At 49.9% G+C, this 19,321-nt stretch overlaps 1 protein-coding gene across 1 annotated transcript in view; it reads left to right on the top strand.

Moving 5' to 3' along the window:
• Trappc12 (trafficking protein particle complex 12) overlaps positions 1 to 19,321 on the top strand; it is a 62,814-nt gene that overhangs the window by 29,830 nt on the left and 13,663 nt on the right. Inside the window, exon 6 of the mRNA XM_036170881.1 lies at positions 10,024 to 10,136. Within this exon, the coding sequence (XP_036026774.1) occupies positions 10,024 to 10,136 (113 nt within the window). The remainder of the gene's footprint in view (positions 1 to 10,023; positions 10,137 to 19,321) is intronic.

Raw genomic sequence — 19,321 nt, 5'->3', positions numbered from 1 at the left:
TGGCTCATCATTTCAGAAGGGACACAGTCCATCCTGGAGGGGAAGGTAGGGTGTGTGAGGGAGGCATCTGGTCACATCTCAGCTGCAATCTGTGTGCCCAGAGAGATGAATGGGATGCTGGTGTTCTGCTCAGTCTCTTTGAATTCATTCCTGGACCCCAGCCCATGGGATGGTGCCCCTCACATTCAAGGTGGGTCCTGGAGATGTCTTCACAGATGGCCCAGAGGTGTGTCTCCTACATGATTCCAAATCCAGTCAGGTCGTTAATGAAGATGAATCATCACACATTGTCCAAAAAGAGGGTTGACCCCTGTCGTGTACAGATAGCTCTGACAAGTTAAAGGCATCAGTGTGTTTGGAAGCTGGGGGGAGAAGAGTTATAGCTCATCCATTTTGCTTGATAGCTCTGATCATCAGGAAACAGCCAATTTTTCTCAAGAAGAATAGCTGTTTTCCTTCAGCATAAGAACCATTTCCTCAACCCACACCTCACAGGCAGAGGCTGGTCCCACCTCTGCTGCACTCTACCTTGGTCTCAGGGTTAACAGCTAGTTTTGGTTAGGTTTTGTCCGTGACTGACAAAGCAGAGAACATGAACCACAGGGTTCATTTCTCAGTGGCACCAAGTTACCAAGCCGGTAAGCACACAGCTTCACGAAGGGTCTGGGCTCTTCCTGGTGACTTTCACGTGAATTACAGATGCAGAATTACTATTTCCTGTCAGTGGCTTCTGAGAACCTGACAGGTGATAGAGAACAGTCTAAAAAGCAGGCTTTTCCTTAGGAAGTGATAAAAAGCTCAGCTCCCCTTGGCTTCTGACCACCTCTGTCCTGCTGTTCAGCATCGTCAGGTCTCTTTCTCAAGAATGCAGAGGCCTCTGCACCACACACCCCGCTGTGGGGACTTTCCAAGGAGCAAGCTTCCTTGAAGGATAGGATCAGCTATTTAAGTCCAGATGTAGAGCGGTCCATTGTCACTGTACAGTCTGAGGCCATGTTCTGCAGCTGTGCAGGCTGAAGAGCATGCAGATATGCAGCCTGTAGAGCATGCAGATGTGCAGTCCATAGAGCATACAGATATGTAGCCCATAGAGCATGCAGATATATAGCCTGAAGGGGATGTAGATATGTAGCCTGAAGGGCATGCAGGTATGTAACCTGTAGGTCACACAGATGATGTGCAGCCTGTAGAGCATGCAGATGTGCAGCCTATATTCTGATTCTGTCTGAAATTAAATGGCACCCAGATGTGGATGAAGGGAAGACGGGAGCTGTGCATCATTAAGCAGCTAATTCAGATCATGAAATGGACATAAATCACACGTGCTGGAGTGTTAACATGCGTCCTCAGTGATAGGCTGGACTCTGGCTAATGCCTCTTATCATTTTGTGGCATAACAAGCATAAATGTAAGAATTTGATTCATTCATTTCATTTTAGCTCACAATATATAAGCAAAGCAAATCATTAAAATGTGCTTATAAACGGAGGTTATAGTAATACAAACAAATAAATAACTTTTATGAACAAGCTTTAATATGTTTCATTTAAGATTGGGCATAATTTGTACCCCTTCAGGATATTCATAACAAGGCTTGATGAATTGTCTGCGAAGCTGATGAAGTTGAGGTTTTTGTTTTTCATTCACAAGAGGGACAGTGCTGTGTTTGATGCATTTCTCGGACAGTTTAGCAGTTTCTGTCCAGTATTCAGCTGCTCCTCAAGCCCAGTTAGCTTTGCCCGTGACCTTCGTTCCAGCTGGTCTGCTGTACAGAGCCCTCTTCTTGCTCACACCGAGTTCAAGCGAAACAGCCCCAGTGCCCACAGCACTCCACCCTCCGCCTTCGGGTCCTACTCTGCGGCCACACGCACTGCTCTCTGCCAAAGCTGCAGCACTGAGCCCCGTGGCTCTCATTACCAATCCTGCCCTCTCCTAACATCCCTCCAACCAGAAACTCCCTCACCTCCAGATCTGGGTCATGCTTGCTCTCTGTGTCAGGAGCCTGCCTCCCTTGGTCTCCCAGTTTCCTTCCTAGGAGGGGAGAAACATCTATCTCCCTCCTAAGGTCCCAAAGACACAAGAGTCATACTCCCACCACAGTTCACTCTGGAGACCAGTGAGTTTACTGCAGTTCTTACAGAGCATAGGTGAGGGGTTACCTACGAGGGTATGGGTGCTCCTCCACTCAACCCAGCTGAGAAAGGGCTTCCCCACAGCTGCATAGATGGAGCTCCTCCTCTAGTCCTCCCTGGCCTACATACTCTAGCCCTTCCTGAAGTTGAGGCATTTAAGGCACAGGCCCATATAACGGGTAGTAGGGAATGGCTGGATAGTCAAGGAAGGGTCTCCTGAGCTCATCCCTTCATGGTAGGTGTGAACAGTCAACAGGCCCAACTGGGAAGGTCCTTTTTCGAGAGGATGCGGCCAGCCTCCCCAAGATGGTGATCACCTGACTCACAGCACAGTCACAACACACCTGTGTCTTTAGGATGACCCGTTAGCCTCTTCTCAGTGTGAGGTTCCTGCAAAGACTAGAGAAGGCATCACTGCTTGATTCTCTGCGTGAACATCCATGGTTTCCTCCAAAGTCTGAATTAAAAGTGGTTTTGCTAAAACCGGTTGTGCCTGAGTTTTCAGTTCAGTAAGAGAGCAGATTACACTGTCAGAACAGCCCCCTGTCTCTGTTCCCTGCAGCAGCGATATGTGCGTTTCTCCCCTACTCACATCAGAAGCTCAGTCCCTTCTTCTGACCCCTGTTCTGAGGGCCTTTTCCCTCAGGGGCTCACTCTCCCACAGGCTCCTGTTGCTGGTTTGCCAGTGTTCTTTTTGTGTAGTAGGCATTTAATCCTTTGTTAGGAATTTTAACGTCGTTTCTCCGATTCCAGCAAGGATTGTTTTCAAGTCTGCAGAAGGGTAGTCCGATTTCAAAGGGCCAACCTGGCCTTTTTATTTGGTAGCATCTCCTAGTGACTCCAGATACACTGTACCTAGGATGTCATATCCACAGATACCCTGGCTGTGCTGTTGGGATCGGAGTAGGAATTGAGGCACATAGAGGCATGTACCAGAGAACTTTCTGGAATATATTCTTAACTGAGCCACAGCACATTGCTGCCTTGGCCATCAACTGGACGTTGATGTAGCTCTGAGTACATAAACAGTGCTCCCCAGGGGCTGTGGAGAGCCGCTGGCAGCTGCATGGGGTGCCATGCTCTGTTTTCTGTGGAGGCGTGCCATGCTCCCACTCCTCAGGGTACACTTACCACATTCTCATCTCCAACAAAAGGAAACAGGAAGCACAGTTAGCCTAGCACATATTCCTGTGGAATCTTCTGCCTCAGAATGTTTGACAGTCCTGTGATCCCACACACCCTGCACATGGCTCACCTATCTATCCCCTGCCACTTCTATACTCCCAGTGGGGTATCCCAGGAAACTGCTACCCCACCCCCACCCCTAGCAGGGAGTAGGAATGAAGTGAAGGGGTCAGGTTATGGACTGGGGCACTATGGATTGTTTCAGTTTTGTCTGTCTGTAATGTTCAGAACAGAACTGCTGCTCTTAGGGACTGAAAATCCATCTCCAAAACCTGTCCACTTGCCTTGCTTTGAAGAACCTTCCTTGTGCCTGGAGTGGCCTTCTGGTTCTTACTTTCTCTTAATTAAATTGGTTTTTGTTCTGTGATCTACTAAAGCTGGGTTTGTATTCACGTGTTGGCAGGAGTTGTACCCCTGGATGGTGTCAGAGGTTGTTCACTGAAGCTTGCAGTAACATCTCGTGTGCTGGTCTGGGGTGGGGGTTGGGGGGGGGGATGGTTGTAATGATGGCCTGGTGCTGACTCTCAGTCAGCAGTTGGTCATGGTTTCCAGTGAGCTCACTCTGCTTATGCATTTGCTGTATTTCTATCTTCCGAGAAGTGAAATGCCCATACACCACCGTTTTCAGTCTGTCCAGAGCATTCTTCCATGGGAAGGAAAGACTCGGCATGGCATGAGTTTGGGGTTTTCATGGTACTGAGTAACAGTCTCTTCCCATTCAGTGCACTGGAGGATATGAGGCAGAAAGAAAACACATTTTGATTATATTCAGTGCATCAGTGCAGTGCCCCTGACAGGCTCTGGTCTGTGTGTTTAGTTAAGGTTGCAGCAGCTGCAGAGCCTCACTTCAGAGCTTAGTCCTGGTAGATCACCTGCACATTAACTGAACCAGATGTTCTGACTCTTGAATCAACTGAGAGCTGAGTTTCTGCCCGTCCCCGCCCCCCAAAATTTTCTGTTCCTCTAAACTCTCACCTAGTCTTTAGTCTTCCTCTGCTCCCTCCAGTGTCTGCAGCTCACAAGTCTTGTGCTCAGGCTAAATTCTGAAACTTTTATAGCCACACAAAATCTCACATAGCAGCTCAGAAGTAAAGGTGCAGCATAATATTGCAAATATCTGTGATTTCATTTTTTACTGCAAAATCAGTTCACTTCCCACTGCTAACATGCTGTGCTGAAGTTAGATTTAAATGTCTAGTTCACATTACTGTGCCTGAACTCCAGAGCACCAAGGAAGGATGCCCTCTTCCTGCTTCCTGCAGCCTGAGGGAGAAGGATGCCCTCTCCCTGCTTCCTGCAAAAAAAAAAAAAAAAAAAAAAAAGAAGAAGGATGCTCTCTTCCTGCTTCCTGCAGCAGAAGGAAGAAGGAAGCTCTCTTCCTGCTTCCCACAGCTGGAGGTGGAGCCTGTTAGGGACTCATCGTTCTCATTAAATTTTGCACTAGAACAAACTGTTGAGGTCATGAAAACTCACCCTGAGGTTTCATTGCTACCACAGCCCACCCAGGTGAAGGCTTGATTTTACCCCAACACGTGCTCCAGTTGAGAAGCCAGTAAGCTGCAGCTGGAGTGATACCTGGGTTGGGTGATCTAGTCCGTACATATCATCACCCTACCTCCATCTAGAAACTGTGATTGATGTGAATTTTTTTGCGTGTACAAATGCAGCATTGGGTGGAAGATGACCACAGAAGGTTGAGAGTAGTGCTGTGTCCTCGGACGCTGACACACTGTAGTGTCTCTGGAGCATCTCTAGGAGACAAACGGAGTGCACGGTGTTCCCATCAGCTGCCAACAGCCTGGTGATGGGGAAGGAGGAGGAGAAGGTGTCCAGGGGACAGCTGATGGAGTGAATCCAGCCAAGAGTCCCTGTACCAGGGATGAAAGAAGAAGGCCAAGACTGGTTCTGGGTCTGTGCCTTAGTGAAGGAAGAGAGTGGGGTGGGATCTTCCTGACATGGTCTCTGTTGCCGGTGGCAACTGTGCACATAGCTGTGAGCCCCAAGTCCAGCTGTGCCTCTGCCACATGCTGCCAAGTGCTGCCTCCCTCAGAGAACAACAGTAACACCTACGGAGGTCACACTGATGTGGCTCCGCTTTCACTTTCCAGTGCACACACCAAGGCCTGGCAGGTTTCTAGCACATTCCTCCTTGACTTTCCATGATGGTGGTGTAGATCTTTAGTGCTACAGGATCTACAGTGTAGGCCTCCTACACTACAGGGGACTATCTGAAATAAATGTTGAAGTGGTGTTTTCTAAACAGTTAATGAGAATACTACAGCATTCATGTCAACTGTCCTAGTTAGGGTTTCTATTGCTGTAAAGAGACACCATGACCACGGCAACTCTTATAAAGGAAAGCACTTAATTAGGGCTGGCTTACAGTTTCAGAGGTTTAGTCCCTTATCATCATAATGGAACATGATGGCATGCATGGTACTGGAGAGGAACTGAGAGTTCTACATCTTGATCTGTGGGCAAAAGGAAGTGAGCTGTAACACTGGGCATAGCTTGAACATAGGCAACCTCAAAGCCTGCCCCCACACTGACACACTTCCTCCAAAAAGGCCACACCTCCTAATAGTGCCACTCCCTATGAGCCCTATGGGGGCTAATTACATTCAGACTACCACACCAACCTAAATTTAGGCAGGTCATAACTGTACAAAAAAAAAAAAAAAAAAAGTCCACTAGGAACTGTGTCTTACAGATTTTGACTGGCCTTTCCTCCTAGCAAAATGTCTCCCTGGAGGAAAGAAGAGGTGGGTGTAGGTGGCGTGCAAGCCTGGCATACTTTGTTGAACTGGGTAGCCACACTGCACATGAAGGTTGCTGAAGTCCCAGCAGCTCAGACAGGCCAGCTCAGACAGGTTGGGGGAGTGTGGTTGTTTGAATATAAGTGTCCCTCATCTGGGGCATTTGAATACTTGGTCCCCAGGTGGTGGAGCTCTTAGGAGGTGTGGCCTTTCTGGAGGTGGGATTTGAGAATTTAAAGGTGCATGCTATTGCCAGTTTGCTCTCTCTGCTTCCTGCTTGTGGTTCAAGACGTGAGCCCCCAGGTTTCTGTTCCTGCCACCACGCCTGCTGGATGTCATGATGACCTCTGAAACCATGAGCCCAAATACACTCTTCCTTCTGTAAGCTGGTCATGCTTTACCATGGCAACAGAAAAGTAGCTAACACAGGGAGGTAGGGTAGAAACATGGTTGGTGGCTCTCTCTAAGACAGGTCCGGCACAGCTTCTGTGCGCTTGTTCTTGAAGAGACATGAGGGTTTGCTTGATGGCCACATCTGTCATTTGCTTGGCTTGTAGTCAGGATGGCTAGGCAGTGGTGGTGCATGCCTTTAATCCCAGCACTCAGGAGGCAGAGCCAGGTGGATCTCTGTGAGTTCGAGGCCAGCCTGGGCTACAGAGTGAGTTCCAGGAAAGGCACAATGCTACACAGAGAAACCCTGTCTCGGAAAAAAAAACAAAAAAACAAAAAACAAAAAACAACTTACTCAGGAGCTTGTGCATCAAACCTGTACTCGGCGTAGAATTACAGCCGGTATTTCCAGCTGCTCTCTTCCTGCCTCTGCTCTAGAACCTCCTGCTTCTCCTGTTCAGTTTCCGCCATTTTCCTCTTTCACTGAGGCCACATGCTTTTCTCCTGATTGACACTTTAACTGGGAGAGGCTCTTGCTCTGTGCAAGCCCACGCCCTGGAAGGAACCTTTTCCCATCTCAGCTTCATCCCAGGCATTCCTGAGAAACGCGCAGCACGGAAGCTGGTGGGACCCCTTCTCTGAGCCAGGGACAGAAAGGTGTCCTTGCCGAGCTGTCTGGCCCTTTTTTGACATCCCCAGGAGCACCTCCAGAACTTTGTTCTTTGAGTCCAGGATGGAGGGGTCCTCTCACTGAGCTTTCTGCTCCCCTACCCCTGCCATTGCCAGGAGCACCTCCAGAACCAGTCCCTCTGTTTGCAGCCCTCCCTTCGGGAACCCAAGCTAACCCTGTTTTAGTACTGTTCTGTTGCTGTGAAGAGACACCATGACTGAGGCGACTCTAATGAAAAGAAAGCATTTGATCGGTGGCTTGTCTACAGTTTCAGAGGGCTAGTCCACTACCGTGGAGAGGAGCATGGCCCTCTCTCCTGAGATAAGGGCTTCAGGGTAGATGCTGACACAGTAGCTGAGAGGTGTATCCTGATCCATAGGCAGAGAGAGACTGGGCCTGGCTTGGGCTTTTGCAGTGTCAAAGTCTATCCCCAGTGACTCACTTCCTTCAACAAGGCCATGCTTCCTAATCCTTGTAATCCTTTAAAACAATCCCACTTCCTGACTACTAAACATTCAGATATACGAGTCTAGAGGGGGCATTCTTTTGGCTGTTGTTCTTTGCTTTTTTGAGACAGGGCTCCCCTGCGTAACCGCCTTAGCTGTCCTGGAACTCGCTCTGTAGACAAAGCTAGCTTTGAACTCACAGAAGGGGCCATTCTCATTCATACCATCACACCCACCCCCACCTGGCCTGCTGCAGGAGAGCACTGTGTTAGAGCTTTCCTTGGTGGGCATTTGGGATCTCCTACTGAATTCATGTGCGAGAATCTTCGTGGCTGCTGCAGAAGAGCACTGTGTTAGAGCTTTCCTTGGTGGGCATTTGGGATCTCCTACTGAATTCATGTGCGAGAATCTTCGTGGTTGCTGCAGGAGAGCACTGTGTTAGAGCTTTCCTTGGTGGCCACTTGGGATCTCCTACTGAATTCATGTGTGAGAATCTTCGTGGTTGCTGCAGGAGAGCACTGTGTTAGAGCTTTCCTTGGTGGCCACTTGGGATCTCCTACTGAATTCATGTGTGAGAATCTTCGTGGTTGCTGCAGGAGAGCACTGTGTTAGAGCTTTCCTTGGTGGCCACTTGGGATCTCCTACTGAATTCATGTGCGAGAATCTTCGTGGTTGCTGCAGAGCTGTGGCAATAGTGGTAACATCAGGTCTTCTTTGGTAGTAGGCTAGATACGCATTGGTAAGAAAACCAGCTTGTATTTTACAGTTGAACTAAAAAAAATAAATAAAGGGCTTTTGTCCTTGACTCCACTGGAGCACCTGTGTGCTGGCTGGTATTTTTGTCAGCTACACCACCTAGAGTCACTTGGGAATGAGGGAACCTCAGTTGAGAAAATGTTCCTATCATATTGGCCTGTGAGGTATTTTCTTTTATTTTATTTTATTTTATTTTATTTATTTATTTTTTTTTTTTTTCTTCAAGACAGGGTTTCTCTGTAGCTTTGCGCCTTTCCTGGAACTCACTTGTTAGCCCAGGCTGGCCTCGAACTCACAGAGATCCTCCTGCCTCTGCCTCCCGAGTGCTGGGATTAAAGGCGTGTGCCACCACCACCCGGCTAAGGTATTTTTTTTCTTGATTGATGCTTGATGTGGGAGGACCCAGCTCACAATGGCCAGTGCCATCCCTGGGCAGGTGATCCTGGATGGCATGAGAAACAAGCTGAGCAAGCTGTGAGAAGCAAACCAGTAAGCAGCACTCTTTTTTTTTAAACTTTTTTTTAATTTATTTTGTGTGTGTGTGTGTGTGTGTGTGTGTGTGTGTGTGTGTGTGTGTGTATGTGTCTTTCACATCATGCATCTCCATCCCATTCATTTCCTGTCCCTTTGTATCGGCCCTCTGCACTTACAGCCCCTCCTAAATAAAATAAAATAAAACTTAAAAAAAAAAAAAAAAAAAAGAAAAAAATCTCATCATGGAAGGTGCAGTGTGACATGTATCTTTACTTGCGAGTGTTCATTGCAAAGAGTCAGTGGTCTGGTTCAAGGCCTCTGGTTTCTGCTACAGTAGTGATGCTGGGCCCTCACTGGGACTCCTCTTGGATATCCTGTTGTTGCCCTGTGTCATGGAAATCCTGCAGCGTTAGGTCTGCAAGATTGGCCCCTTCACATGTTCCAGCAGATCACAGATGGGGTGGATGTTTGAGTGGATCAACTCATAACCCTGGTTCTGGGACTGGATAGTTGCAGGGTTGATCAGCCCCCCAGCTCTCCTGTCCTCACCACCAGGGTGAACTCTCCAGCATTGCCCTGACTAGTTCACCCTATGCAGCAAGGAGCAAGGAGGGATGGGGCCATCTCTCCTGCTTTCACACCCTCAGGGCCAGCTCTCCCACACCTACACCTTCAGGGCCAGCTCTACTGTGTTGTCCAGGTGAAGAGTAGGGGCCATTCTCTCGAGTGCTGCAGCTGGTGAGGGGCAGGAACAGCTCTCCTGCTCTTGTGACCTCAGAGCCAGCTCTCCCACTTGCCACAGGCAGTTAAGAGGCAGGTGGAGGGGTACATCTCTTCCCCACCCACACCACCATATGGCAGGTGAGGGGCAGGTCCGGCTCTTCCATGCTCACATTCTCGGTGTGGTTCACCTGCACCCCAGTCGAGAGGGTCAGCTCTACTGTGCTGCCTGGGTAAGGTGTAAGCAACACTCTTCCACAGCCTCTGCGTCAGCCTCTGCCTCCAGATTTCCTGCCCCGGGTTTCCTGGATAATGAACTACAAGCTGTAAGATGAAATAAACCCTTTTCTTTCCCCCAAGTTACTTTTGGTCATGGTGTTTCGTCACGATACACAGAAACTGTAACTCAGACAGCCTGCAAATGCCCCTTTTGTATAGTCAGAAAACACACCCTCTTAGCAAGCTCATTATCTCATTTCTGATTTCTCCCCTAGGCTCCATGGTCCCATTTTCGATGCGCATTCTGCACGCTGAACTGCAGCAGTATCTGGGGAACCCACAGGAGTCCCTGGACCGACTACATAGGGTCAAGACCATCTGCAGCAAGGTAAGTGTCATGGTATTCAGTCTGCTTTGTCTTAGCACTCAACAGCATGCCATTCTCCACCTGTCCCCCAGGGACACCCTCTCACTCCTTCCTCACACAAGGTCCTAGAACAGTGTGACCGTGGTGTTCATGCCCGAAGCCTGCCCTCCAGTGCTCACAAAGGGGCTAGAGGATGGTTGGGGGGCCAGCCCCTTTTCTTAGTTCACTGCAGGCATTCTCACTGGTGGGAATCACTGCCCAGCCTCCCAGAGAGTGGCCATGCCACTCCTGTGCCAGGCAGAGCACTGTAGCCGTGTGGGATCTTCAGAACGACCGACCCTGGGCGGTGACAGCCATCATTCACAGGACCAATGCCAAAGACTAGAAGGCTGTGGGGACTTGTCTAGTTGTTCCCAACTGCAAAGTAATTTTTGCATCAACAGAACCTTGAACTGTCGTTCCCATTCTGTGACTTTATGGAAAAGTTGGAGCTTAGAGGCTTTGTTGTCCACACGTGTGGGAAACCCTTTGCTCAGAAGCTTCACCTTGGGTTGGGAATGGCATTGTTCTCCAGCCCTCCTCACAGTGGTCCTTGTAGGACCTGTCAGTAAGGGCAGCGTGGTGTAATTGTTGAGAAAAGTATGGTAACATGTCTTAAGTCTCTCCTCACTTCCTGGCTTTTCTTATAAAGCTGTTGTGGTGTTCCGGGGTCATGACCATAGTCTCCTTGCAGAGTGCAGAGTGACAAGAACCCCACCAGGCTGTGCAGAGACGTCCTCACTAGAGCGTGGACAGGGACTCACTCAGGCCCCTGCCTCCGTATCCACTTCACATAGAGCTAGGCAGGGTGTCACGTGTAATCCCAGGACTCGGGAGATCGAGGTGGGCCGAGCACAAGTTCTAAACCAAATGATGCTGTGTATGAGAACACTGTCCAAAAAAATAACCAAAAGCCGGACCCGCTTGCTTGCCTACACTTAACCAGCTCTTTCCTCGTGGTAACTCTTCTTATATCGTTAGCACAGTCAAAGCAAGCATGATGCCGCACACCTGTAGTATAGATACTCTGGGTCTGGAAAGGAAGAGGCTAAGGCAGGAGGATTGCAAAGTCAAAGCCAGCCCTGACTACATAGCAAAACCCTACCTCAAAACCACAGACTTGGGGCTGTTGAGATATCTCAGCGGGTAAGGGTGCTTGCCATGAAGCCTGACAGCCTGGTCATCGAAGCAGAGAGGGGAGGGGAGTAGAGCCACTACAGGATCCTGAGCATGTGTGACCCAGTTTGCCCAGATGAGTTCTTCCTGGATGGAAGGCTCACCAAGGAATGGACAGCCTGTGTGTGTTCAGTGTACCAGTCAGGGCCATGTTCTTAGGTGGCAACCAGTTTTATCAGAGTGTCGCTTCTTTTCCACAGAGGAGTCTGGTGTTGCTTGTAACTTTTGTCTTTGAATCGTTCGGTTTAAATGGAATCAAGTGTGCCCTGCTGCCGAGACTCCGAAGTCCATGGCTGTCACTGTCTGCAGATGCCTGTCTTCTGCTTTCTACACCTCTCTTTCTGGTTCTGCAGGCTGTCTGCGCCTCCGCGTCTCACCAGAGCTTTGCAAGCCAATTGGGAAAGAACCCACTCCATAGACATTCCTAAGAGCCATTTGCATAAATAGGTGTAATCCATAAACAGTAAGGTCCAATTAGCTTGAGATTAATTTCATTAGGCAATACAGATGAACCCAGGTAGATTTGGCTTGGGGGCGCCAGGTGGATAGGCTTCCTTAGCTGCCGCTGGCTGGAGTCAGCAGCAGATGAGGCCCTGTCTCCTGCACCCTGAAAAAGAATCGCGTGGGATGTGAGTGTGGCCCGCTTCTCTACTGACGGCTGACGAGACAGCGTGAAAGCTCTGTTCCAGGCAGGGTTGGTGCTTTTGCTAAAAGGGGTTCCTGACAGATGGGCTCACTCGGGTTTGCTGCTTTACAGTAGACAAGAGTTAGAAACGCGGGCCACTGTCCTCTCACCGTGCGTGCGTGCGGCTCAGGCGGGCCGCCGACGCTGTCAGCACCCTGGTGCAGATGCTTTTCTGGCTCCACTTTCCGCCGCTCCTGCAGGGAGCAAATTAACTGTGAGTCAGTCAGAGAATATGGGGCACACCGCAAGCAGAGAGAGTGAGGAGTGCTTCATCCGCCCAGGCTGCAGGCACACCCCCTGCCCTCCAGGCTCACACTCAGAGCCCCCTTTTTCTTGCCTCCCTTCGAGTGGGTTTGCAGTATCGATGCCCTGATGGGGCTCACAGTGGAAAAGTGTTGTAGAATATGATTTTTAAGGGGTGTTACTTTTGTGTATGCTGCATTTGTTGAACTCTGTGAAGCTGGGTTACTGTGCCTGTCTAAAACACCTGGTGGGCTAATAAAGATCTGAATGGCCAATAGCAAGGCAGGAGAGAGAGAAAGGGGGGCTGGCAGGCAACAAGAATATACAGAAGGAGAAATCTGGGAGGAGAAGAACAGAGATGGGGGAGGAATCGGGACCAGCCACCCAGCTACCCAGCAAGCCCCGGAATAAGAGTAAGATTTACAGAAATAAGATAAAAAGTCCAGAGACAAAAGAGTGACTGGATAAGTTAAGGAAAGCTGACTAGAAATATGCCAAGCTAAGGCCAGGAATTCATAATTGAGAATAAGTCTCCATGTGTGATTTATTTGGGAGCTGGGTGACAAGCCCCCCAAAAGAGCAAAAACACAACCAACAACAGAAATGTAGTTCAGAAACCTCTGAATGGCACCCTTACAAATCCCAGGACATGGACAAGAAAGCTGCTGGGCACTGCCACACCAGGATGGAATCTTGGTACACCAAGCATGGGCCCCGAGACTGAAAAGGGACACACAGGCTTTCTGGCTAGGAAAATGTCCTCCATTTACCCCAATGCCTTTCTTTTCTCAGCACAAACATTCCCTCAACCTGATGTGAGTGGAAAGGAAAGCACCCCTCCTCTTCTGCTAAGATGTAAAGGTTCATCAATTGTGAGAGCGCTTTGGAGTCTCACTGACTGGGTGGAAACATCCAGCTGTCCATCCTGACCAGCCCTGGCCTGCTGTGCTGAGCGATGCGGCTAGTGACCTGGACTAGTGACCACTCAGTGCTGGAGCAGTGGATGCTCCAGGTGTAATTCAAGTGCCCAGGAACACCCTGAGACCCCTCTTCCCTGCGGGAAGCCTACAGTCCAAAAGACCGATGGTAAAGGCAGGAAGGCCTCCCTGTTAATCAGAACAGCGGTGTATGTAGCAAGTTTAGACACTGCTGAGCCCCTCCTCAGGTAACTGTAAAACTCAAAGCAGGGACCTGGGTCCATTCAGTATATATAAGTTGCAGGTTGCCTTTTAAAATCCTGTGGTAGTAGCTGTAAACAGATTCCAGCAGGGTGCCAAAATCATTCCAGGCATCATTTCCCCTGGGACACACAGCTTTCCTGAAGGGATAGTTGTCTGTATTGTGGGTATGGAGTGTTACCAAGATCCAGGCTGTGTCCAGGGGATCTGGAAGAGCCCCTGTGCTTTCGTCAAGTCAGGAGCCCTCTCCTCCAGGCCCATGCTTCTCCTTCTTTGTTTCCTCCTACTGCTTACCCACTCAGTTCCGAGTTCCTCTTCCCGTGACTGAAGTTGATTGTAGTGGTGAGCTCGTGAGACACCCATCAAGGGATACATTTTAGGATGTGCCGATTGAGTGAACTGAAATTCCAAAGTGTCTCAGCTCACTGCTCCTCCTGGGAAGAAGCCCTAAATTAAAATCTATGCAAGGTAACCTTGACTCAGCTGCACGTTTGTGATCAGCTGCCGCCTAGCAGATTACTCTACAGCTTAAAGCGCTTTCTTTCATTTTTGATTAGTGGGTTAATTGCACCTGTTGATGGGTTAGGGCACTGTATTTCCGTGCATGTAAATGTTGCCTCCGTTATCAACCCTTTGCCCACCTCTGACACCCGTACACTCAGATCTATCTCCGACTTCCACCTGGGGAGTTAACAGGCCGTGCTGCCCTCCAGTTCCATCTATGTTGCTGCAGGAGACAGAATGCCATTCTCTCCTGAACACCACTCAGCTGTGTGAAGATCCACATGTTCTCTGCCCACCATCTGTGGATGGGCAGAGCTGTCGGAATGTGGTGCCTGTGGGGCAGACAGGTTCCATTCCCTTTGGCTGTAGAATTATCATTCATTACCACTCTACCAAAAATGAAGGAGACAGAAACTTCAAGGAAACAAGCCTGCCTATTCAAGGTCAGCCCTGAAGGAGGCCAGAGACTCTTCAGATCTGTCAATGGGTGGGAAGGGCCTTCAGGGAGATGGGTCTAGGCTGCTAGTGCCCATGCTGGGGGTGGGGGGGGCTTCTTTCCAGAGGCCTTTTCCTCCTAAACATTCTCCTGGATCTTGATCTGAAGCCAGCGTCTGCACTTGCTCCTCAAGACAGTTACTTCTCTGTGAGGTGGTTCCTATGAACTAAGGGGAACAGGGGGCCTTACAGAGCAGTTAAATGAGGAAAGAACAGATGTGGAGGGAAGTAAGAGGAAGTGCCCCGGAAGCCACTCCTTCAAAACAAGCCTGCCATTCTGGACATTTCCGTCCGTGCCGTCCAGTCTGACGGCTCTGTTCTCAGGTTTTTAGAAGACCCCCACTCTTGTTTCTCACCGTGATTGTGATAATGGATTTAGGGCAGGGACCCTTCTTGGGAAGCTGCTTCAAGAAACCAGTGACAAAATCAGAAAAGGAGCCTTCTTTAACCCGGTGACCACACCAGGAAGAGCGGAGTCCATGGCCAGAGTCTGTCTTCAAAGTGGCCCCAGTGTTAGCAGCACAGAGAAGCCAGGGCAAGCGTGTGATTCCATAGCAGCAGCCCGTGTGGTCTGTGGCTGCGGTCCACTTGGTATCGCCTAGGGCCAGAGTCTCCGGATTCACCATGTATTGCTTTAGATAAACACCAAAAGCATCCCCTGCCACAGGGGAACTTTGTCTGAAGTTCATCCAGGGGATCTGTTGGTAGTGACTCTAGTCCGTCACTCCATTTCCTCCTGGTCTGCAAGGCAATAACAGCTTGGTGATGTCACGGAACCCACAGGTTTTCTGTCGGGGGCCACCTCCAGGGCAGTTCTAGTTCCAGGTGTGATGGATTGTTTCACTGGGCCTGAAGCGGGCTGTAGGCAGCTCCCTCACACTGTCAAGTGTTGTTTGTTCATAAGAGCACAGAAACACACACACACACACATACACACTCCTTGCTTGCATGTCCTCATGTGGCACCTGACTCCCTGCCAGAAAGGAAGAAGCCCAGAGCATGACCTGTCTTGGAGGTCCCAGTGTCAGCCCCACCTGTTTCTGATTGTTAAGAGTCACAAAGTCCAGCCCTTGAATTCTGTGCACTGAAGTGAGAAAGTGTTCTGTGTTTTAAGAATTACACCTTAGCAGGTTGTCTGGGATCTGCTGTTCTTAAGGATAAATAGGTCCTCGGCATGCTTAGGGGCATCCCTGCCCTCCACTTCTCTTTGACGGTTCCTGGTGTGAGTTCATGACTCCAGGAGGAGCCGAGGGTCAGGTGTCGGTCGGGAGAAACCACTCCCCACAGGAGTGCAGTCCACAGCTCTCGACTTCCTCCACGGCATCTCACACAGCTTGCTGGGAAAGTTCCCAGAAGTTCCAGAGACCCACTTACTATTTAGCAATCAGCAAGCGCTAACCTCATTGCTCCCAGACCATGCATCTCCAAACCTTTTCTGTTTGCTGCAGGGACAGAGACAAAAAAAAAAAGACCACAGGAAAAATCTGAGGCTGTGGAGCAGTTTTATTTATTTTAATTTCCTGTTGTGGCTTTGTGTAATTAATTTTCCCTCGACACTTTTAAAATTTACAAAACACTACAAGTAACATTCTCCATGGTGCCCTGTAGTCTGTAATGCAGACGAGAAAAGTGTGTTGGGGCTTCCAGATAAGGAAATAGAAATTAGAGATGATACGCTCAAGTCATCCTGAACCATGAAGGAGCATGTCCCTATGCCCGAAGTCACTGCTGTGACTGTGCCTCACTCTGACAAGGGCATGAAGGGCTGGGGGAGAGGAGCTGTCTGTTCTGAACCGACAGTGTCGCTCTGTAGAACGTGACTCCCTGTAGTTTACAGACAGCTTCCTGAGGGGAGAGTAGGGTGTGCATCCCATTCGCCCACGTGGACACCCTCACATTCTCCTTGTTACTTTGTCCTGTCTGGTCACTCTGTCTTTGACGGCAATTCTGCCCTGTGCAGTGCGTGGTCCCATGTGGTCACTAAATCTCAGGTCACTCTGCCATGTGGTGCCTGGTCCTGTGAGGTCACTGTCCCATGCTGTCATTTTGCCTTGCATAGTAAGTGGTCCTGTGTGATCACCCTGCCCTGTGCAGTGCATGATCCTTTGTAGTCACTGTCCCATGTGCTCACTCTGTCCTGTGCTGTGCACTGTTCCTCTGTCTCCTCTGCCCCAGACCCTCCTCATCTTTTCTGGGGACTTTGAGATCCACAGCCCACCAATGTCTTTCCCTCACCTATTCCTACAAATGATTAACAAACAGCTTACACTTTCCAAAGCCACATGATGTTCCTGTCCCCAAGGTGACCCATCCAAAAATCTCAAAGACCTCAGAGTAGAGACAGCCTGCGTCACCTCAGAGCCTGCCATCCCTTGGCCCTGCTGACTGCTTTCTCTTGTCGGCCCCTAACAGGGGACTGAGCCGCAGATAGAGGGGTGTGACACCTCTTCTGAGCCTAGTCCTCCAGCTGCTCTAGGCTGTCTTAGCACCGTCCTCAGGCTGGAGCTCTGTCCTCCGCTTTCTGTGTCTGTCACTGGTGCCTGGGCCTCAGGCTACTTGTCTCTGCAATGGCAGGTTGCAGGCCCAAGGCTGTATCTCTAAACGCCGGTGGAGCCTAGACCTGCCCACATGGCCAAGATGACACCTAGGTACCTGAACATAGCCCCTCCCTCCCCTCCTGGGGCTGTGCTGCCCCATTCCCTGGACATGGTACCCAAGGGACCTCCTATGAGCATATATGAGCATATGGGTTTGTCCCCTGAGTTCTGACCACATGCCAGCAGGGCCTCAGCTGGGGACTGCTCTGACTCGAAGAGTCTTATAAGCCATTAACTCCCTATAAAGTGTTGTCTCAGAGCAGAGTTGAGCCAAGTATGGTACTCAATGAAGTCTTAACTACTTGGATGGCTGAGAGAGGAGGAACACTTGAACCCATGAGTTCAAAACCAGCCCTGGCCATGTTGTGAGACCTGTTTTGAGAGAGGGGAAAAAAGGCCCTCCCCTCCCTTTTTTAATTACAAAGTAAGCTATCCTGACCTGGGGCCATAGCTCCTGTCTCCTGGAGAGCCATGCCCTGGATTAGAAGATAGCCCGCTCGCCAGCACCTTTGGCTGAACCTCACCCACAGCTTCCACTGGGCCGTGTTGTCCTGAGTGTCCTCACCAGTCATGGGTGGTTCTGGGTGTGGGAGGGTCAGGATAGAGGAAGATGAGGCTTCGGGGTGAAGGAGCTAATGGGCCTGCACAACCATGGATCCTATTGCACAACCATGTGCCCCCAGGTGAGGTGGGCATTGGCTACAGTGTATGCCTTATTTAAATTGGGTAAAGCTAGAAGGAATCCTTTCACCTTCAGGCTTATCTAATCAAATGCAGTAGAAATGCCAGCCATCCTCTTGTAGACCTGCCTGAGTCAAGTCGGTATCATTCTGCCCCCACGCTTTCACAGGAACCTCTCTGCCTTCAGAGCGTGTTCCAGAACAGCCTGGTCATTGTGCCTGCTGGGTGGGAGGGGTCTGCTTGATACTTGTTCTCTGGTTCTCAGTCCAAGGCAAGAGAGGCCTGTGAGTGCAGGGCTGGGGGATGCAGCCACACCGCAGTCACACGTTCAGCCTTTCCCTGCAGTATCCATGTCGAGGGTCAGAAACCTGCACTGAACATACCTTTCTCGTGTCTATAGTCAGAACCTTAGATAGCTGTCCTTCCCACAGATTTTCCAAGCCCCTTTGTGGCCTGGGACACTGCAGACCCCGGAGCTCTTCACAGTACCCCTCACCCACCTCACAGGAGTAGAGAGAGGTAACCTGCTCCAGTCCCTCCCACTGTAGATGGAGATGCATGCTATGCTAGTTACCTGTCCTAAAAGTACTGTGACCCACCACCCATCATAAACCTCTTAAGGGAAAATGTTTGTTTTGATTCATGGTTTTAGAGAGTCCAGACTAGTCACTTGGCCCGTGTACCTCAGCAAAGCATCGCAGGAAGATTGGGTGGCATAAGCTGTTCCCTTTATAACAGATAAAAGGCCAGGGACCAGATGGCCCCAAGGGCCTTTCCCCAGTACCCACTTCCACCAGTCAAGCCCTGCTTCCTGAGCTTTCTAGAACCTCATAGTAGTGCCACCAGCTTGGGACATGAGCATTAACCAGTGTGCCTACTGGGGCCATAACACATGGTGGAAAGGACGACTTCCCAGACTGTCCCAGGCCAAGAGAGTCCAGAGCAGACAGAGTCCTTGTTGGCTCTACCTTTGCTACCCACGCTGCCAATAGTTCCCGTCTGTGCCGGCCCAAACACTACAGTGGGGAGCCACGCCTGGTCCCCAGTTCTCTCTGTTGTGGCTCCTCTGAAATAACAGTTTCCACCCCATGGGTGCAAGTGAGCTATCCAGGGCTCCACGGATACAGCCTTCCCCCATGCCCAGTACAGAGATCCAGGTGTGTTCTAAGACGGGTGAAGGGGTAGTTCTAGAACATGGAATTGTGCACACAGACCTCTCCACACCCCTCATACCCACAGAACTGTCCACTTTCCTTCTGTGTATGGGTTTTTCTAGATGTAAATGCCAGTCTTTGTCCTAATTCACTGAGCTCTCAGACTGAATCCTGAGTGCTGGTGCCCTCTGCTGTCCCTTAAACCTCCCTTTCTTCCCAGGCTCCCTCCACTCCAGCCTGAGGGGATTTAAGACTTTATTCCCTGTCAGTTTCTGGCTTCATGATTAGCAAATTAGCTGGGAAATGTCATTTGATCTAGTTTGAACTGGCTTGCTTCTCTCCAAGGTCACAGTCTTGAACCCCATGCCTGTCCCCTGAATTTCTCAAAGGTCAGTCTTGAATCCTACATGTATCTCAAGTCACAGTCCACAGCTAATTATTCTCTTGGTTGTAC

This window comes from Onychomys torridus, chromosome 21 (genome assembly GCF_903995425.1).
Source record: "Onychomys torridus chromosome 21, mOncTor1.1, whole genome shotgun sequence".
Lineage (NCBI taxonomy): Eukaryota > Metazoa > Chordata > Mammalia > Rodentia > Cricetidae > Onychomys > Onychomys torridus.
Note: the sequence above shows the minus strand (reverse complement) of the source record. Positions and strands in the feature narration are given on the sequence as shown.